Raw genomic sequence first — 23150 nt, forward strand, 5'->3', positions numbered from 1 at the left:
TAGATTATGGGGATATCAATAACTCAATACCGACAACAAGGTACCTTTTCCCAGATAACGCCACAAATATACCTTTTACACACAACTTTGTTCGTGTATAGGTAATAAAATTAATGATTATAGTAAAGTACCAGCATTTAAAAACAGAGACCAAAATAAATCCCTCCTATTTCCTATTCCACAAGAATTCATATAATCTTTTCTAGTGTACCTCTTTGAACCTCAAAGAATACTTATATCTGCAAAATTTCAAGTCTCTCGCACCAATGGTTTCGGCTGGACGTTGTCAAAGTCAGTAAGTATAAAAAATCCTCTTCATTCTTTATCTCGTGGAAAATTTGAAGTCCATATAACAGTTTTTAGTTTCTCGTTTTTTTCTTAGAAATTTATAATAGGTAATTATTGTTACGGTGACAGACTGACTTTGATTTGAAAATACCCATGGGAATTTCAAAAACTCCCTTCTCAGTGCACTTTTATGATTTTCAAAATATTATGGTTCATCATTATCTTCATGTCAGCCGAAAGACGTACACACTGCTGGACATAGGCCTCCCCAAAGACTCTCCACTCAGACCGGTCTTGTGCTTTCCGCATCCACCGCGATCCCATGATCTTAACCAGGTCGTCACTCCATCTTGTTGGAGACCTACCGACAGCTCGTCTCCCGGTCCGCGGACCGCGAAAATATGGTTGCCGAAGTTTAAGCGTCCAGGATCTGTGGGTCATAAAGTAACGTTTCTCTAGCATAAATGACCGGCGTTTTTTCGAGTTCTGACTGCAACATAATTTGTGATTTACTTTAAATTAATAAGAAAAGAATACAATTTAAACGTTTTAATGATTCTAATGCAGCCCAAATTTTAATGAAATATTTTACCTCTGGGTATAGGAGAAACCAAAATATTAACAGACGTCACAAACAGAGGCACAAGATCATATCTGCTTTAAGAGAAGAGTGAGAAAGTTGTTATTTGCTGGATCGGACCAAGATTGGCGGAAAGTGTAAAATGGTTATTGCACCAACTGAAATTCAAAGTTCGCGGAGTATTTGAAAGGCACTCTTTGTTTTCAGCGATGTGTACAGACAGGTGGAAGGAACTTTTCGTTTTAGTCTCGAAGTTGGATTCTTGACTAAGTTTGTTACACTTTTTCAAGTAAATAAGAAAACGAGAGCAAAACATGTAGGTACTTAAACGGGAACCATTTCTAATTCTATTTTCCTCGGAAACTCTGTAATCAGGAAGGACATATTGTCAATCAAGTGCTATCATTTATTTTTTTGCTGATAATCGTCATAAGTTGTTAAACGTCTCTGTCTCCGTCTCTAAAAGTATCTGTTAGATACACGTATAATAAAGGTCGTAAGATATAACGGAGAGAATAACAAATTCGTGTAACGAAAACATGATTACTGGTATGTTGGCTTCGGATAAAAACCTCGATATCTTTTAGTATTGGATCAAGATGCGCCCATATCACTGCAGGTTGGTGATTGGTATTAGAAGAGTCAGTGCAATAAGATTCAACTGTTAAAGATTCGAATGCATACGGGGCTGCATAACAAATCTTGTTTCAAGGTGATGACGCTTCGTCTTCCGGTTCGTGGAACGTACTCGTATATGACAGTTATGAACGAGGGCCCGGAATTTTGCGTGCGGCTATTGACAGATTGTAGGGAGAGAGCACCGCTTTTTATCGATGTTATCGAGAAATCGGTATAGTTTTTTTTTAATTAAATAAAACCTCAAACTTTCCGTCTATACGTACTTTTTCAGCGGTCAATGATGAAAAAAGTTCGAAATATCGGAAAGTTTAATCCGCTTAAATTGCTTTATTGAAACCACTATAACTACGAATACCCTTATATTTTATTACTTGAGAAAAGATCCCTCTGAGACCACTTAACGTTAGGTAGCTTGGTTTGCCTACCCTTTGATAAAATAAAAGAGAAAATATTATTTAGTATTCCTTCAGTTCTCACCATAGCCAATATAAAGTATTTTATAATAATAATTATTGCAAGCAAAAATATATTTACAATTATGTATCAAAGTTACAACATAAATTAAAAAAAACTATTAATTTGTCGACAACATCGATAAAAAGCAGTGCTCTCTGCCTACAATCTGTCAATAGCCGCACGCTAAATTCCGGGCCCTATATGACGTATATTAAACCCAGATTCTCAAATATTGTAAATAATCCACGAACACGAAACATATTTTTATGTTATTGTTCTTAAAACAAGACAGAAACTTTTAAATTATCATTATCAACTGAGTCTGGCTTAAGAAAGTGTTAGCAACTTCTGTTTGAAGCCAAGCTGACTCTGATCGGGTCACCTCTAGTGTGTCTAAGCTGCACTCTGGCTCCCAGAGGGGCTGTACGACGCAAGCAGCTTCGCTCCGATATCTAAAACGTGCTCAACACCTTATTCAGACCGCGCTTGACACGAACAAAGAAATAGCCACTTACGTGACTCTAGCACTTTTCCATACAAGTCCTGTAGTTCTCTCTACAAGGCTTGTGTAATGTGTAGAGGTCAAAAATATTTTTGTTGGTAAGGTAAAGAAAGAATATAAAAAGCTAACCAACAAAAAGTTGGAAGCCCCAACTTTGTCACTTCAAAGTTCAATATCTCAAAAACGGCTGAATCGCTTTTGATGAAACCTGTCTAAGAACCATCGCTACAAAACCTGCTTTAAATAAAAATAACCCGCATCCAAATCGGTCCACTGTTTTAAGAGCTATGGTGACAGACAGCCACACAGACAGACAAACAGATAGACAGACAGACAGATACACATAGCGGTCAAGCTTATAAACCCCTCTTTTTGCGTCGGGGGTTAAAAATAGGCTTAGCTGGGATTTACGTCTACACTAATGATGAAAGTCGATAAAAGCTCTGATCCTCTGAAGCTTTCAACATTGCTCTTTCTGTGCCTTTCACTGCCATTGACTTTAAGTATATGCTTACGAAAACATATTGCTGTAGCACACACGTATTGAAGAAAATTCAAAGGTTGCAACCCCTCAGAAGACCTTTAAACCTTTTTTGAGTAATAAATTAATACCAGCCCTGGAGGCAGGTCCTTTTTTCCAACGTTTTAACAAGTCACGAGAATAATAATATATTACATTTCAATACCACTTTGAAATTTAAAACGTTATGCGTGGAAATTTGTTTTTCAATAATGCCTATTATGTGAAACGCTTAGTAAACGCTATTAAGGGAAGTAAAAACTGGCCTTTAAAAATTACCTTCAGTCCGGGTTCATGAAAAGGAACCGGTTTAATAGGCTAATTAAGATTACGAGAGTAGAGTGAACAAACGAGATCTAATCTGCCTATTCTTTACTGATGAGATCTCAGAGAAACGCCATTTTCTTTTCGGCTAACGATAATTGCTTGAACTGCCACTGCCCGCTTGAGTGCAAGTTGCTTTCTTAAATTCCCTTAGAATTTAGCTGTTTGATAGGGATTGGACCTTTTGGCACCCATAAAAACCATAATAATTTAATGGCTATTTAAGTAATAATCGAAAATAATGCTTGCAAATTTTATTTAGGTACTTACTCAATTTTGTAGTTGTGTAATCAAAATTATTTTAGATTAAATAATGAGCTATGAAACTAGATAATAATACTTTAATAGTAATAAAAATGTTTTCCGTTCTCTTCTCTTAAATTAATAAAGATTGATATAAAAGACTAGCATTCGATAACTGATAGGTATAACTTATTTACAAAGGTTCATCTCCTTGAGATATCTTGATATAATGCGCGGAACTAGAGTGATTGATCGTGGATCCAATAGATTGTAGCTCTATTCTATGTCTGTGGAGAAAAAAGTGCGCGGCAACTCGAGCCGGGGCTCGGAAGAACTTCTTTAACTATTTATGAACCATAAAAGTCTGCCGATAACGCTTAAATCCGAGCAAAGTGCCTCTTATCTAGTTCGCCCTTTGTGCCGCGTGTCGTTTATAGTTTGTGAGCTTAATACGATTATGAGTGTTCTATAACGGGATAATTCCATCAGAGCTCAGAACGCAAAGGGTCAGCCCCCGTGGTGCAATTACGGGAAACTTTTGAAAAGTCTTAGTTTAGACGAACTTGTTTTAATTTAATTTAATGGAAATGAACAACATTTAAGTAGGCACTAAAATACAAATAGTTTAACGTTGATCTTTCTTTATGGACAAATTTATAGAGTGCAAAATAAAGCACAATTTGCATAGGTATCTACGCAGGTAGGGGAGAAAGGGGTTACGGGGGTCACTTAAGCGAGAATTGAAATAATAGAACAAATTGAAACAAAATCATTATTGCAACTGCCACATAACAAAATTTATTAAATTGGCTGTCATGTAAGACCAATTATCATTCACATTAGTATTCAATTTTTAGAACCGGATAATAAATGATAGGTGAAATACACCATAGCGTCAGGCACTTAATATTAGTATGACAAAACCCCGAAGCTAAATAACCGAAAATGACAAGTCACATCTATGTGGAAATGTAGGGTATAGGATGTATGTAACCTGTTACTTTATGTCAAGCTGGACTATCACGCCAAGTTTGATAAGGGTCCATCCAATACGTTGGCTCATAACATGAAAAATAATATTAATATTTTTGCCTCCGCATCATAAATGTGATCTCTCTTACAGCCATATGAGGATTTGCGAAGGACCTCAAAAAAAAAATTGATGTTGTTTAACTGCGTTATTTAAAAATATTGCAGTTAACACAACATTTTTAACAAAATTGGTTAAAGTTTCCGTGTAAAATGACAGTCAACCGGATATAGTTAAAGCGAATAAAAACGATGGTAAGTATTTATATAGACGAAAGACAACAGTCAATATTTAAATTCAACTCTATGTAAACCAACATTGAATACGAAAAATGTTTAGTCACCTAAGCAACTTTTTGAGTTATAGCGGTTTGAAAGTTAGTCATCACGAACAAATACTATGGTTACAATTTCTTTAAAAGTAAAGAAATAAATGATATTGTTTTCTGATATCCATATTCAATCATAACAACTTATTATAGTACTATGCAAGCTCTACATTTTGAGATTTAATAAATCAAGTTTTTGGTAAAAAAAAAACAATTTAAAAAAAAAACTTTTTTATCTGACTGTACTTTTTGTCGACTTTATTTGCATTGTCACCCAAAATACATTTGCATACTAAGTGACTAGACATGTTATTTCCGTGGACCCTTTACATGCATTGTTTAAATGGTTATTTAAGTCTACTCATCCCATTTTTTTCTTTGTAGATTTTTTTACTCATACCTAAAATGTGGTCAAAAACCAACGTTTTTCTCGCAGTTAATATTTACACCTACTTAAATAGAAAATTATCGTTTTATTTATTTTAGTTTCTATTAAGGCGTAAAAAATACAGACTTGACTTCTTTCTATACAGCTCCACGAAAGTTAATGTTGCCAAATACTTATTTCCTTTTTCTTTCCATGTTAATTTTTCTTTTATGGGGCTCAGAGGGAAGATACAATTTCTCTTACAAACGATTACACCTAATTTTGCAAATTTTGTTTTCTTGTGCCTTATTCACCAGCGTGTAACTACGTTGTAAGATAATTTGGTGCACGGAAGCCTAAATTTTACGTCAACCTTCTAAAAACATTTCGGCGTTGTTTTTTAGGGTATGGTACCTAGTTGGCAATAGGAAAAATGGTGAAACTAAATAGTTATTTGAAGAGATAAAAAATATTTATAATTCCATTTTGCTGTTAAAAGTTATGCTGAAGAGGCTACTGAAGGAGTAGGCTCATCAAGTTGGGAAACGATGTCAGGGGACACATCTTTGAGGAGGCTAACTGTGCACATGAAAATACGCGAATTCTAGGTAAGACGAGATTTAGTAAGCTGATTATGTGTGATAAACTCAGTCATAATTTGACCTGGCTCCGACCTTCCGGGGTGTGCCTAACTGCGATATCCGTGTGCCTTATGATCTTGTGTAGAGTAGTCATTTTTTTAACAACACTTTGGAAGCTATGTTTTTTAAACTGACCAGCGATTGACTTCTATCTCGACAATTGCAGACAATTGCGACTTGATTGCAGATGAAATACAAGATGTAGGTACCTCACCAGTTTAGTAACAGCCTATTCAATCTGGCTTTGAATACCCCTAAATTCATATCAAGCTTATGGTAAAAAGCCGCTTCAAATAATTTGGTGTCGTTTAAATGTTTGACGATAATTTACTTCGGAGCATCTCTTTAGTTTCTTTCGATTCTGTAGTCGGTCTTGCGTAGACTACACGGAAAAAAAGGAATTATTTGAACAAGAATATTCATAGTCTCAGGAATATTGTTTAAATCCAAGTAAGTAATTATTTTCTTTAAGTAAGATAATAGTTTTAACCCCAAAACAATATTTTGTCTTCATACAATACAATATGCCATATTGTATATTGAATATGGCGTCCGGCTATATAAAAAATATTATTGTCTTGACCATCGGTATATTGTCTTAATTAAAAACATCCTTTTTCCGTGTACTGCTACTACAGAACGGTCAAACTAATATACTTGCTGCTTTGGATTTGGTACCACGGAGGGCGATGAAATTCATCTAACGTGATTCTGTAATAACTCTTTCCATCAATGTCGCCTTTGGTATCCTGCTGTGTCACCAAGTAACTTAGTTTTAGTGCTTTCTTTCTTTCATATTTTGAAGAGTGTTCATCGCAAATGCATGAGTTTGTTCCACCAGCTCTTATATTTCTCTGTTCAAACAAAAGAAGGCAGAGTCTTTAGGCGTAAGTTGTCCCTAAAGAAATTAAGAAAGAACTTGTGCCACAATAAAAAAATAACTACGAAACGTTTTTCTCTTATCGGAACTGCTGAGAAGAAGATTACTTACCTGGGTCTAAACTCCCCGAACGCTACAATCTAGACAATTTAGAATATTTCTAAAAATCTACTGAGCAAGCGTACTCCACCTAAGACAAAATCTTCCCTTTCCATTAAACATAATTCTGGTAAAACACTAGCCTATTTTATATAAAAAAATACAACCGATCCCACCGAATAACCGCATCCTTTTTAAAATCGGTTTATAAAAAACGCTTAATGCTGCATGGTAAACTAAAGGCTAGGCCCCGATTTAATTAACAAGACAGGCGACAGATGGCACTAATGATTTGATCTAAATGTTTTAGCTAAGTAATATAAATCTGAGCTTAAAGAGAAACTCCTCAAAATCAGCGTTGTAGAATTGTTGCTGAGATGAAATTTTATAGTCTCTTCTCATCTATGACTTTTGTGAAATAGTAGCCAGAAGTGTAAAGACCAACACAGCAGAGGCGTTCTCAAATTGAAGGCAGTTGTAGTTTATAGCTGATTTTGGCTGGAAGTTTACTTATTATGTACTATTATTTTTTAAGCTTCAAGATATTATTTGTTAACTCATTTTCATCCTTTTTTGCTTGATAATATTTTATTATGAATATTCAAAATTGCCTTTTTTACAATACTTCTATGGAGGTAAAGTTATAACCACAATGTAACATCATAATACGTTGACCCGAGCACCGCTGAACGCTAAATAACGCTCTGCTCATTTATGATTTTGTCGATTACATTCTGGTTTTAACCTCAACAATGAACCCCATGGATGACCGGCGGCAAAATATCGCCAACGAAAAACAAATAGCAACAAAATGTTTTATTGCGTCGCATCGAAAAGGAGTAATGAATGTGAAATTAAATATGCGTATAAGTAATTTTATCCACGACTGACTTTAAGAGTTATATTTAGGTAAAATTATTTTTAGTAACGAGTAAAGAAAAGGTTAACTAACTGTGACGAAGTATGCTGTACCATTGATGATTTTTTATCTAGTAATTAAAACTTGACATATGACTTATTTTGATATTATATTAGATTTTATCTATTTTTGTGACAGTGAAAAGTAACCGTGAATGTAATTTGAATAATGTAGTAAGTATTTTATATTTTGATGGGGTTTTGTGTTCCAATTCATTCGTATCCCACTTTTGTACCAAAAATAAAAGGGAACATTGTGTGGACTTACTCTATTATTTTATGTGATTTTTAAAACAAGTTGAAAATAGTATGTAAGTAAGAACCTACAGAAATTGATAAGCTTTTAATTTTTCATATTGAAACGGATTAAAAAGAAAAAATAATATTCGGCGACATTTTTAACGATAAAATAAGATTTTCACCTTCCAATTTTCAGCTAAACGGTCGGTCATAATCCCTTAAGCTTCTATTATCAAATAAATATTTCCAATCGTCGAGCATGGGGAAGTACGCGTTCATTTCTTATCTCCGTTCACTTCAATAAATGCTCCAAAATCCTTTATATCTGTGTAATGAAGTGAAATGAAATTTCATACCGGACCTGAGAATCTTGATTTAAATTTCAGTAAGCAATTTCCTTTATCTCCAAAATCCGTATCACAAAGGGTTTCTTTTTTAGGATAAAAATACTTATTTTTATTTAGGTCGGACGCGCTTGGGTTTTTAATTTAACTCTTTATTTGATGAGATTGTGACATTGAATCCCGTTTGAATCCGTACTTTGCCGTGATAAATCTTAGGATAAATATTACGCCAGGCACGGTGGTATTTGCTATTAATTAGTAGTCTACGATTGCGACACCGTTTATTCCTAATCATACTTTTTCTAAAACTATAACAACACATTCTTTCAAGAACATTTCTCCCAAGTTTGTCATCTGTCTTCATTCTGTCAATTTCGATAAACTACTTTTACTTTCTTCGTTTTGCTTTTACTTAGTTATTTGGTGGTATATTGTCTGGAAATAAATTGTTGTGACAGCCCAGAGTATCTATAATTTTGCGTCTTATAGAATTTCGTTGCTACGACAGAACTCAGAAACCTACGTAATCATCTGTATAAGTCACAAGCCTGATTCAATCCCAGAAAAATGCCCAGAAGCATTTTAGTGTCGGTTTATTTTAGGACCCAGCATCTGCTCTCAGACAGAGGCACTTATTGAATACCCATATTAAGGTATGGACGATTTATGGCCCACAAACTTATAATAAGGTCTTAAGTTGTGTGGAAGTCTAATTCATTTTCGGCGTCCATCTCAGACGTAATATTTTTAAAAGTTTCTATTCAATGCATAATATAGTTCTAAGTCACTAAGTAACTACCTACTTGCTATTTTATAATAGTTATATTTTTTTATAAAGTCAATTTTAAAAATATGTAGACACTAACGCAGCAAATATATTATGCTACCACCAAAATATAAAAATAATGTATAGTGTCGTTGTTGATTTTTTGAGTAGTTTAATATGAACATAGTATGTTTAATATCAATATTATAAATGTAATATATTGAACATTAATATAAAATAAAGTATTATTATTAGTATATTTTTTACTTATTTTGTACAATAAAGATTTTTATGCCAGTGTAGTGTAAACTATACTTACGTATTTATTTGGTTAGTAAAAGACACTCAAAAAACGATAGAACATATGCTAAACAGAAACATAGGAATTATTAAGCTATTAGGTACTTAATTAATAAAAGAAATATTACCAAAAACACATCTAATTCGAGAGAAGTTAAAAAGTTACACACTTAACACCGGTTGTTAAAATTACTAGCTATAAAACATTAAATTATAACAGAAGAAGTTTGTTTTCCTGAATATTTTATAATTGTTAGTAGTTTATCGTTATCCCGCGGGAGCTATTCAATTTTCCGAGATAAAAACTATCCTATTTCCTTCCACGGAAGGCAAACCATCTGTATACCTACCGAATTTCATCTAAATCGGTTCAGCGATTTAGACGTGATTGAGTAACAAACATCCAAACCTAATTCGGTGCTTTTCCATATAAAAAACATAATAGTAAAAATTATATTTCTACGCTCATATAGGCAGGATATGCTGGACTTAATCCTACTATTTACAGTTTGTAATTAAAGCATCATAATTTATTAATTTTAAATTCATTTACCGTTCTGTTATATAACATACAATCATTAAACTATACAATCGCAAGAGTTATATTCGTCGTGATATAGTGGATATTTTTCCAGTCAATCATTCTGCGTGGCAGTTAACCAAATTCAACTTTCTAAACTCCAAATACCTATAATACTCCACCCAAAATTCCTTCAAATAACACAGGAGTTTCTGTTCTAAATCTCAACAACATTTTTCAATTAGCCAAACAATTCTCAAAATTTTGTGAATTCCCGAAAGAGAAACATTGCTAACTCTGGTTTAGTAAATGAAAGTTTGCGATTATCCAATATCACAACGAGTACAAACTTTAGGATATACAAAGCTACAAAGCTATGTTGTTCGCGGTTAGCTTAACTCTCAAAGTTTTTTCATTAGTACGTCTGTTTCACGAAACTGGCTCCGTAATGAGTTTAATGTAAGAAGGCTATGTGATTTTCTACGTTACCGTCCATCTGGTTGCACTACTCCGGTATTTAAATTGCTTAATTCTGGAGATTTCCAGCTTAAATAATATGGAATAAGATAGAACAGTGGAACAATCCTGTTAAAAGTCTCCCGGAAAACGGAAGCTGAAGGAACTTACTTTATGAAAACCCATAATTAGATTTTTAAATAACTTGTAAGTATATCATAGTATAGGTACTATGATATACTATCTAACTACAGTTTCTTGTTTAATTTTAAAATCCAAAAAACATCCCTTAAACTAGTCATAAAGATGTTTTTCTGTTTAAAAAATAACAACACAAATTCTTACGGTTATGCTATACACTACAAATATTGTTATGCTTAAACTGACACCGATTTTTGTTGTAAAATAAAAAACCTGCCTGTTGCTGTTGACAATACTAAGCCATAAAATATGTCGGCCGAAGGATGAAACATTTCATGTATACCAAATGTATCTGAGCAGAGTGGGAACATCAGATTACAGAATAGTAATAAAACAGTCAGAAAAACACGCTACTTTTCCTTAGATGAAAATCTTAGGGAAGTATCGACAATAAATAAATATGTCAACTGGAGTGCAATAAATAAAAATGGCGCCTTGTTTATTATTTTACATTTCTTTGTACTTTTTGAATCTGAAAGTAAATTACTAAATCACATACAAGGACCAGCTAAAGGAGAGGGATAATTCGCTATAAAAAAATAGCATTGGAACTATTTCATTTCGACGGGTCCCTGATTCAACCTCTTATATAAAATTTTATGAAATTGGAAAATTTACTTTAGGATGTGTATGGATTGTTCTAGCGCTTTTGAAATTTGGACCTACTTGAATATGGGGATGAAAGTTCGTAAGGGATTGCTTACGAATTTACTATAAGTGTATTTACTATATGTGTATTTATCGGAAAAATGCTGTAGTATGATTAGTAAAAATGCAGTCTTAATATAATACTACCCTCCTAACTTACACTTAAGGACGTAAGGTGCCAAGAGTTCAATATATAAAGATTAGTCCTTTTGTGTTAGCAGTATAGAATACACGTCGTAGATATCGCTAAAGTGTGGCTACCCGAAAAAAAATGTTTTTGTTTAAATGGAAAAACAAGAAAAAAGTAGTTTATAATAAGTAAAATCGCAGAAGTTTCAGAATAGGTATCCTAAAAAAATTTAATACTTCCCAAAGTTACTATATCCCATGCAGACGAAGTCGCGGACAAAAACTAGTATTATCTATGTAATCAGTAATGGAAATTTATAAGTATAGAGGACATATTTTTACATAAGTTGTTGATGGTGATGTTAAAATTGTCAATCATCACAGCAGAGTTTAAAAGTTCGCGTACCCTTGTAGGCCATATGCAGTGCAGGGGTGCGATCTGGCACAAGAAGAAAGAAGAACTGTCTTGTTATGTCATTCATGTCTATCTTATTCACATTCGTATTCTTACGTTTTATCTATCACCACTCTTTAATCTACCGCAAGAAGAACTGTTAATTAAATTGCAACCATCCCGCAAAAACCCCGCTCAGCATCATCGGCCAGAGTCATCGACCAGGTGAGTGCACTGCACTGTTTAAAAATCCTTCTGCCACCCAAAAAAAATACTATTTACACGCCATACAAATTTTTCATTATTCAAATAATTTTTCAAATAATTATTTCAAATATTTTTTTACATAGACGCATGAAAATAAACAAGATTATTTTTCTACGGAATGCAGAGTCTAAACGTGACAAATACTGCTATTAAAACAATTTCCTCTAATGTAATAAATTTGGCACCACGCCAAAAGCGTTAAGAGATTTTCGAAATGTTCTTGTTTGCACAGAGTGATGAGGACAAATAGTGCATTTTTGTGATAAATAAACAAGGGGTGACAAACAATGGATCGTTAACGATACCAGTCGAGTGTACGCACCGTAAAAATATTTAAAATGTACGCTACAGACTTTTAGTTATTCCGAACCGGGCGCGAAACGAATATAAACATGCAAATATTCCAATTCCACCAAATCAAATTCTCGCACTTTAAAGTGATATATAAACAAAGTTTGTTCATTTTATCGTAAAACTTGGGAGCTGTTTTCTTGAAATTACTCGCGTAAATAATGGAGCCATTGTCACGAAATCCATCGCCTGGTAACTTAGATAAATGTTCTGTTAAAACAGACGGATGGATTGAAAAGGCTTTAAAGCCGAATCTGGCAGACCCCATAGTAGATGCTGTAAAGCAAATTGCCATTTTTAGAACGCGTATGACGTTTTAGTTATGTGATTCTTTAATGCAGCTTTTATTTTAGATAGCATGACAGTAGTCTTAGAATTTATTGCAAATATATTGTACGAGTACATACCTATTCAGTGAACTGAAATAATTACTTTGCTCGCCAGCGACCTCGTGGTAACTAGGTATTTTTTTCAGTTCATTGATATGGACCTACGCAAAGTAAATAACACCTGATTTAATAAATTACATACCTATTCCTTTTATTTCTTTAAATATATCTAATATTAAGAAAGAACAACCTTTGGATCCAATTATCTTATATTGAGACTGCTGATAGTCAGTGTTAGTGCTTTCAGATACACTGCGAATTTAATACCTTTAAACGAGCAATTTTTATATAATAACTAAAATAAACTAGTGAAATATAATATATAATTAGAATCTCGGAAACGGCTCCAACGATTTTGATGAAATTTGATATGTGAGGGTTTCGGGGATGACAAATCAAGATTGGTCAACTCTGGGAAAACGCTTATCAACGAGTTTTAGCCTGAGCAAAGCTGAAAACAATTCTAGGTTACCATCCTAGGTACTACTACAAATAAATCCAACACATTTTGGCGAAATTTTTATTGGCCACAAAAAAAACCATCATATTTATATTCAGTATATCAATTTTATTAAAACCACATATGTTTAAATATTCGGTCCAAAATACGCAACTATAAACTTCAAAGCGCTTGAAAGCAAATGTCTTCGAGCAAAACCGCCCTACAAAATCACAACCAACAGGCCCTTCGGCCCTCTCATCATATCTGGTAGTGAAAGGACCAGTTTTTGAAAGCCCCAATGGCTAGAGCTATAAGGAAAATGTAGTAGGGCCTACTAAAGTATTATACTCTTAATAGTTTTTATAATTTTAGCTGGAACCAAATTATTTAGTTTTTGTGAACCAAGTGATTTCGTTTTTAATCAGGTTAGGGTGTTCAAAAGAAACAGATTTCTATTTGTAAACTACGTTTTGAAGTGTTTGTATGTATTGATTTGAAAATTAGCGTTGCACAAATTGAATGGCCTATTCGTCCCACCCTAGATATATATGCGTCCCAATATTGGGCACAGGCCTCTTCTTGGAATGAGAGCGCATGGGCTGCAGTTCCCACTATAGAATTGCGAAATTTGTGCAGATTTCCCCACGATATTTTCCTTCACCGTATATAGTCCATTAAGGTACGCAATATAAATCAATTAATTGGAAAACAGTTGTGTTAATTTACACTTACATGTGAATATAATTAAATTATATATCGGGTGTGGCCTGTAATATGAGCAAATAATTAAAATATAGATCATACTCCTCAAATTGAACAACATTAGTTCAGCGACTTTTAAAAATATATTTTTTTTGAAATCACATTTTAAGTTTATTCGAAGAAGCAATGTAAAACGAAATTCATGATGTTTGTAGCGTGACATGCGACGTCAGTTGTGTTCTAGGATGGCGTACATTGATAGCAGTATTTAATTTGTATGAAAAAAGGAAATTTCAAAGACTCCATTATTTTTAAACACACAAACACAACAAATGACCAGAACTGATCCCGAATGCACAATGCTAAGATTGCTAAGTGAAAGATTAACCGGGCAAGAGTAAAGGTGCGTTTAAACGGAGCGCAAACACGCTCGGTGCGGCTCGGCTCGGCTCGGCAAAGTTCGTACGATCCATCGCTTGTCGGTTTTTCGACACGGATCAAAGGCGCGCGCGCAATCTTCGGCTCGGCTTGTACGCGCCGTCTAAACAGATGGCACAAAGCGCGCCCCATATTACTTCAACAGCTCGCGTTGTTGTGACCCACGAGCCGCCGCGCCGTGTATACTAGCAGGCTTGCGTTCGGACGTATCTAGACGGACGGCCCGGCTCGCATGGGATCGTGCTACCCCGCGCCGTTTAAACGTATCTTAAGCATGCGGGCAAGAAGATTCCTTGCGTACCTACCTACATTATTATAAACTTGTTCGTACGTGCTGTTTGACGCGGTCGCCGCCACCGCTGCGCTTCAACTAGAATCGGAAGTAACTAGGAATGGCCGCCGCGTAAATCGTGTAATAAACGTACTATGTGCTCCGATTCAAAAGTATCGGAACCGGAGTCGGAATCAAGGTGTACCTATATCAATCGGAAGTTCCTACTTTTCGGAACCGGAGTTGAATCTCCGTAAAATCCCTAGTTTAGACGTGAAAAGGTTACAAACGAATAAACAGACTTACAAACTGTCGCTTTAGTTGGATTATTATGAATTATTTATTGTGATTCACTTGTGATCTTTATAAAGAATAATTTAATCAGCCATGTCTTGACTGCTATAATATATAATTATGTTAAAATATAATTTCAAAACAAAATTTATATTTAAAAGTGTATAAAACATGCAAAATTGTGCGACATTGTCATTTGATCTAAAGGCTAATAATATTTTTGAAATTGCAATATTACACGATAACACAAAACAAGAGCTGAAAGGGGTGGAAATGCGGAACCTGCCGACAGGTATCTCTAGGGGCCTGACAGTTTAGTTTCATTCATCGACGTTGTAGCGCTGCCATTTGTATGATATTATTACAATCTGTGGACCGCCGCCATTTCTTTGCTGTCATGTCCTTACCCGTCATTGTGTTTTAAACATTGAGTTGAGTGCGGGTATTCTCTTGCGTTCTCCTCCCGTTTTGGTCGAGTTGTAGTTCCATGAGTAGCCATCCTCCTCTGTTTAACAATACAATACTCTACTTGCGGTAGTGTTTAGTGCGAGTGATATTCCACTGACTTCCAATATGGCAAAATTCAAGTGTTGTGCTGTTGATTGTAATTCAACAAGTGCCACTCAAAAACTATTTTGGATGCCCAAAAACGACTATTTACATAATCATTGGATGTCGTTGCTAGTATCGACTAGCCCTTATTTGCTGGTTTTAACCAAGAGTCAACTGTTGTTGAAACGCGTATGTGAAAGACATTTTGACCATACTCAGTTCGATCGAATAGGTGCGCGGATTCGATATTCGTATCCTTGCCTGTTCGCGGAAAAGGAAATGGTTCATGGTGTACCACTCTCGTCTAAGGGTAAGTTTTTCTAACCTTTGCAATAATAGCTCCATGTTCAAAATTTTATTTAAAGAGACCCTTTATTGAATAAATGATTAAAAACACTTGGTCGTTTTATTTCATAACTTATACGAGTATGAATAAAAATTAAATTAGTACAAGACATCCGTAACTCCCATTTCTCGTAGAGCGCATCACTAGCATTGACTGGAGACTATCGATAGTGATTATATCGACCTGTGGAAAGCCCTACGACTGTCAAACAAGTACCACAGGCTGTAAAATTTAACAGCGCTACAACGTCAATAATAGGAAACAACAATAATTGACTGTCTTATCTGTAGCTAGCTACATATTAGTAATCTGTGGGTATCTCCGGCCATTCATTTCCGCCAAAGTTACTTTACGTTCAGTTTTTGATGTTTCGGTTTTAACTTTTAATTTAGTTTCATTAAAATTGTGAAAACAGAAATATCTAAACGCAATTAGTAATATCCCACTGCCTATATTTATTTAAGACGTGTATTATATGTACGATATATGTATTTATGTGTAGATGTATTTTTGTTGCGTTTTAATAGTCTGATCCACTGTTGATGCACCACCTGCTGTAAACTGGTCCTTCGAAGGAAATGTCATAAGAAAGAAGCTTCTGTTAAAAAGTTGCCTGGAAGAGATCGCTCTTAAGCGATAAGAATGATTATTGCTTACCTTGTAATTTTCTCTCTGTGTACCTGTTTTCTGTATCGCTTACTATTTCTGGTGTACAATAAAGTGTCATTGTATTGTATTGTATAATATTTTTGAGCAATAGAGCTTTCAGTTCCTGCACTTAGTCTGCGGAGTGCTCTTTGTTAGCGTCTGTTTTTCTTGATTTAAAAAACTCGCATTATTAAGACCTGCATTTTATTTAAAAAAAATAACATCAGCAATTACCAGGTGTAATTTAGGTCAAACTAAATTACTATGCACAAGAGTTGTTTTTTTTTAATTCTCATTTATTTTATAAGCCATATTTTACAAGAGTTTTTCTAGATTTAACCTGTCCTCTCCCAGAGGCACAAATTTGTGCCCAAATTTCTTTGATCCTGTTATCCTGGAAGATGACAGATTAATTTAGTTTAGGAACTAGTTTTTATTTTAGTTTCAAATAAGTTATTTAATCATCTTTTTTGTTAAATGTAATATTTAAGTGTTATTAATTCTTGGTCAAAATACCACAAACAGGACTTGTCCTGATCACGCTAAAACACACGAATTTATTCTTTGTTTTATAAATAATTATACTTTAAATGCGCGTTTAAATGCACGATCATAAAATCAAGAGCTTCGGAATTTGAAGTTCGTATTATCGTGTCCCAATTACTATACTTACAAAAGGAGAGGACCATGTAAGTACTTCTAATAGTGCTCTAAAACAAGTGTTGACGCAGAATAATGTCTTGAAGTCGACACAAAAAAGGTATATGCTTTCACAACGCAAGGATTACAATACAATACAATACAAAGACTCTTTATTGTACACCAGACATAGTAAGCGATACAGACAACAAATTATTAAAATTACAAGGTTAGCAATAGGCGGCCTTATCGCTAATCGCGTTAGGATTAATCTAAATGCACGTTCTCTTCTGCCTATAAGACACGGTGTGAGTTGACAAGGACAGTTACTGGATAAGGAACTATTACTTACCACCGTGTAACCGCTGGAGTGTATTATGTTATAATTTCACGCAAATTTCTCAATCCCTTAAAATTTTACTTGCTGCTAACTCTACCAATATCATATTAAGCACTTTAATAATCAAGTATTTTTACCCTCCTGTGGCGTTAAATGGTGGTCGTGTTTTATGATTGTATGTTTTACGTGTGGCATCTTCCATACCGATATAATATTATGATTGGATAGTGTCATCTGAGACCACTGATTTTCACCTATACTACCTTGGCAAATATCTTCTGCCAGGTGAGTTACTACCTACACAATTCCCTTAACTGTCTATTGTCAAGCAGCTCGCACCGTTTGTTCTAGCTTTAAGCAAGTCTCGGAGCCTTAGTATTAACATATTTAGGCTCAGCAAGACATCGCACTGCCTTTAGTCCAAAGTAACTGCGAATTACTTTATTAAGCAGCCAACGTCCTTATCTGTTTACGCAAGGGTCTGAGTAAAGTTTTAACTAGCGAAATAATGAGATGTGAACCAATTTGTGAAGTAGCAAACGTTATTCAATTCAGTATCTACTCGTAAGTTTAAAGCTACTTAGAAAATGTTAGTTAATGAGAATGTGAAATGTCTAACGTTTTTTTTTCATTATTCCGTACCTCAAAAGAAAATAGAAAATCATATAGGAGCACTTCGTTTTCTGTCCTTCTCTCTGTATTTTCTAAAAATGCGTGAAGGTGTAAAATTGAAATTGATTAATCAATACACAAATCCACGGCTGCTTGGAGCCGTGACAAAATCGTTACAGTGTAAGTTCACACGATTAAAAGACAGTAATATTTACTTTTATATGAAAACCGTGGGTTTTGATTTGAAATAGAACTATGAAATTTGACGAGAAAAACACGGAGTAATTTAGCCAGTGGTGGGTAAGTCCGTACGAACATCCCTTGCAAAGATTTATTATAGTGAATCTTTATTCAATAGAGATTATGTTTTGGACACATTATGGACAACGACCACCTTTAAGAGGACGACAAAAATGTCAGTTACTAATTAATGAATACAAAAATTCTTCAAGTTCTAGGACTTGTACAGGAATGGTAAATTGAACTTATCCAACCATTGGATGAAATATCTAATAGGTCTGTGATTCTTAGTAAAATAACATAGAAGCGACGCGTCTTCTCGAGTACTTATACTTTTTCTTGTGATGTCTGAGAAAGCCCTTCATCCTTAAAACAAATTCTTTCATGTAATGTTTTAAACTCTTATGAGTATGACACGAGGTGCCGATAATAAATGAAGATCAAATGTGGGTAGATCTAAAAACTCCCATAAGTCAACGAACTTACACTAGACTTTAGCAAAGACTTTAGTTTAGTTCGTGACCACGGCTACTGCAATTCGTGCCTAGTAATATCAAGGAAATATTTCATTACGCAACGAGACATTAAGTCCCGGGATTGTTAGTGGTTATGAATCCCTTTTTCCATTCCGAACAAATGCCGGAGGTAAATGTTACTTACATTATTTACTATAACTACTCTTCCAGGAACGTCGCTTATCTTAATTATTTCGTATTAGATTAGAGCCTTTTGTTTACATCTAAGTTGATTTAAATTAAGCTGTTTTACTTCCGCCCCCTTGGATTAAAGTATTAGGGAACTCGTATTGTTATTGCTATCTCGTTCATTTGCAGCTAACAAGCCAGCGCTATTAACACGCAAATCAACATCAAACATGTGTTAATTTCGAAATGAATCAGGTTGAGCTAAATTTAATGTGAAGTTCTCATGTCACATGGACTACAAGTAATTTGATACACTTTATAATTATCGTGAATTCTGAAATTTTTCTTTTTGTATTTATTTTTATAATGATGATTGGGATCGATTCCCAGCCCCATTGCATTGGTAGGGTATTCTGCCTTTTTAAATGTTCTAAGTTTCGGTACAATTTAGAGAAATCGTAAAATAAACGGTTTTCTTGTCGAATTTTTTGAGCAGCCATTAATTTTTTTTTCTGATTTGCATTATTAGTCCCAAGAGAGCAATATCGATTATTCTAGCTACAGTACTAACTAGTCCAATTTTTCCAATGATTAAGTAAATAACAAAAGCTTAACATGTAATATAAGTCGCTATGTTGATAGCAATTGCGAACACTTAATAACGCTTTAAGAGCTGAAGTAACTGGTTTAACATCAAAAGGGGAATTACTTGCAAATTCTTCGCATTGATTTTAATTGTATCAGATTAGTGCCCAGATAATGCCATTCCAACATCGTTGGCAAACTTCGGTTCAAAAACTGGGTTATATAACTTGCAATTATGTACCTACTCGAAAGATCTTGATACTTTCGATAAGTTAAATTTTCATAACCTTTGTTCTTGTTATTGTTAATAAGAGTAGGTACGTATTTTTAACCGACGAAAAAAAAATGAGGAAGTTCTCAAGTTGACGCGTATATTAGTTTTTTTTTTAATATAGTATATGACCACCTATAACTTTTTACAGAGTAGTCTAATATTGATATTTCTTTTCTTATTAAATGGGGTATGCCTTGAAATTGGTATTATATAAACTTGGAAAAAAATACCCCAACGGTGGAAAAAAAGTATAAAATAAAAACTTATGAACGAAAAAAAAAACGCCGAAAAACTGAAAAGCAAAAAACAATAAACCTTTTTTAATAAGCTTGAAGTTGCCTCAGCATGATAGAAGCCCAGTAGACGGTCGTACCTCCTCCAGGCTAGTCGAACTGAGAGTTCAAACAGAGTGAATAACAAGCACCATTCTGGAAGGAGTATATAAGAATAGGCCTCTGTAGTATATGTACCAAGTACTAGGTCCAGTCTAGTACTAGAATGAACTATTCCAAAATCAAAACACGTCCACTGCTGAACAAAGGCCTCCCCCTTAGAACGCCACTAATGCCATAATGAACGACAACTCGCCACTTGCATCCACCGGTTGCCCGCAATTCTCACGATGTCGTCAGTCCACCTAGTGGGAGGCCTGCCAACGCTTCGTCATCCGGTTCGCGGTCGCCACTTGAGAACTTTTCTCCCCCATCTGTTTGCCGAGCGATGTGGCCCGCCCATTGCCACTTCAACTTGCATATTTTTACAGCTATATCGGTGACTTTAGTTCTTCGACGGATTTCCGTATTCCGGATTCTATCGCGCGAAGAAACTCTAAGCATAGCTCTCTCCATAACTCGTTTCTGCTTTTATTTAGTACGCTCCGAATTATTCCGAATAGCCACGATTGACCGACTCGTCGAGCTCATGAACAATTGCTTGAATGCACTAGTTTGAGTGAAAGCGAGTCAAAAAGAAACGAATTGGTAAAAAACTTAAGAAGATGACTTATTGTAAGTAGCACCTTGTGCACAGAATTGCTATAGGTCTTACCTTAAGTTATTTTTAGAAAGAATGGAACGTCGACCTACCTATTTATACGGGGGTCCATATCGATGGCAAAAAGCGGAAACTTAGTAACCGCCACCTGGTAATTTTTTTTTATTGCATATTCGGAATCAGCGAATTTTTCTGCGTCGAATGGTATGGGTTTCATAGCTCTGCGACGCTTAGAAAAAACTGACACACTGGACTGATTTATAATAAACAGTTTTTTTATGACATTTTTTGACCATTTCTACATCTAATTGATGTAAACACCAAGAAAAACAACAAATTTTTAACCAAGTAATTTGGATTTTGCATATTTCAACGAGTACGGCGGTTGCAACGATGCCGAAATTCTGTTCAGTGGCGAATACAGCGCAGCAGAGTAGTGAAAAAATGAATCAGGACACTTACTGCATTTTATCGTATAATATAATTATCTATCATTGATGTTTACTTCATTTAACGTGAACTACTTTAGTAAACAAGCCATAGTTACAGCATTTGAAGCTCATCGTGAATCGTGAAGTAGACACGACTTCACTTTACCGCAATTAAAATATGCGCTCACGGTTTAGTGGTCGCATACTGCTTATTGCATACGAATTGGTCCGCTGGTGATCGCCGAGCAGGTCGTGCGTAGTGCAAATTTCGTGCGTGCAGTGTCTGAGTTTAAGGTTTAGTTCTAAAATGTTTTTGCAAAGGTTTAATCGTTATTTTTATTGTTTATTGTTGGTAATAAGCTATTTATCATCATATCAGCCTTAAGACTTCCACTGTTGGACATAGGCCTCCCACACATACCTCCAGTTACTTCGGTTGGAAGCGGTCTACATCCTCCGTGAATCCATTTGAGCTAATGTCTGTGTGTGAGCGGGTGTGTGTGTGTGTGTCTAACACATTTGGTAGCATAGTGAAATCAACACTAGACATTAGGTTGTGTTCCTTTGAGAATGACCTCTGTTTGAGTTCAAAACGCATCGCGTGGTGTAGAGGTGAAGGTGCTAAATGAACACACATTTCTTGCATAGACGTAGGTATCATAAGGTCGCCGGTAAGTAAAATACCTAATTGTTTTCAGTTTGTTAATATGGAAATTTTACTACGCAGTTTAAAGTAACATTGTGCAATATTTTTATAAAGAAACGTGAAGACTAGCCAGTAGATGAAATTGTAAGACGATAAGTGTTCCTACTGGGTATTTAATTGATAAGAAATCTTTATGTTAATTTACGTAACATTTCTAATTTCACTTTTATTTTTGCCGATGGCACATTACACATTTCAGTCAGTTCTTTTATCGAATGTGATGACATTCACGTCATAACAATTTCCCTGTTGAAATAAGTATGGAACTGGTTACAACGTTTATGCTTTATGGAATTCTTACTGGTCGTACAATTTCCATACATAACCTTTTCCATTTACAGCGTTTCATCGTAATGAAAATAAAAGTGCCATTGTTGGCGTAAGCGACACTAAAAGGAAAACTAGTGATTTTCATTAGGTTTTGAGGATGGGAATTGAAAGTAATCTATAAGGTATGTATTTATTCCAAATTTCGAGTGTTTCCGTAGGTAAATGAAGTTGTGATTTTTTTCTTAAAATCAAAAAGTTTTTGGCTCTGGTGTAAAGTTTGCATTTTGGTGGTTACTAAGTTCCCGCTTTTTGCCATCGATATTGACTCTCATAAATTTTTATTCCTATTTTTTTATTTTACTACCCATTTGTGTCATAATAATCACTTCATATATTTTCCTCACTTTTTGTTTATAAATTTTATTACTAATATCGGAACTCATTACAAACAGTGTTCATATATTTTTTTACTCATAATGTCATTACCAAGAACTAACTCATAAGAATTTTTTTCAGAAAATTTTCCTTCGTAAAAGTCTAATATCATAATTTTCTTATTAATAATGGCATTAATAAGAAAACATTTGAACTCATAATATTGTTTTTCATAACGGTAACTACCTATTCAAAATAAGAATATTAGTATTAGTTGAAAAATATTTTCGGTCCTGGCGCTTCGCCGGTCGCTGCCGGCAAATAAGAAAAAACAGGCAAATAAGATTGTAGATTGGATAAGGTAGGATTGTTGGAGTGTGGTGCCTTATGTGGTGGTAGAAGGTTTTAGAGTGAACATATCTGAGTTTGAAAGTTTAGCAATCAAACAATTGGATTTCGAGGAACCGATAGTTACAATTTGCTTTTTGCGAAGTTTTAAAGCAGTTCTATACCTATTAACATATGATC

General features: G+C 34.7%; 1 protein-coding gene across 1 annotated transcript in view; it reads right to left on the reverse strand.

Moving 5' to 3' along the window:
* Positions 1–2261: 2261 nt before the first annotated feature.
* The window catches only part of LOC141427167 (myrosinase 1-like), a 35904-nt gene continuing 15015 nt past the window's right edge, over positions 2262–23150 (reverse strand). Inside the window, exons 9-10 of the mRNA XM_074086403.1 lie at positions 6576–6772; positions 2262–2415 (exon numbers count right to left, since the gene is read on the reverse strand). Coding sequence (XP_073942504.1) covers positions 2262–2415; positions 6576–6772 — 351 coding nt within the window. The remainder of the gene's footprint in view (positions 2416–6575; positions 6773–23150) is intronic.

This window comes from Choristoneura fumiferana, chromosome 4 (genome assembly GCF_025370935.1).
Source record: "Choristoneura fumiferana chromosome 4, NRCan_CFum_1, whole genome shotgun sequence".
Classification (NCBI taxonomy): Eukaryota; Metazoa; Arthropoda; class Insecta; order Lepidoptera; family Tortricidae; genus Choristoneura; species Choristoneura fumiferana.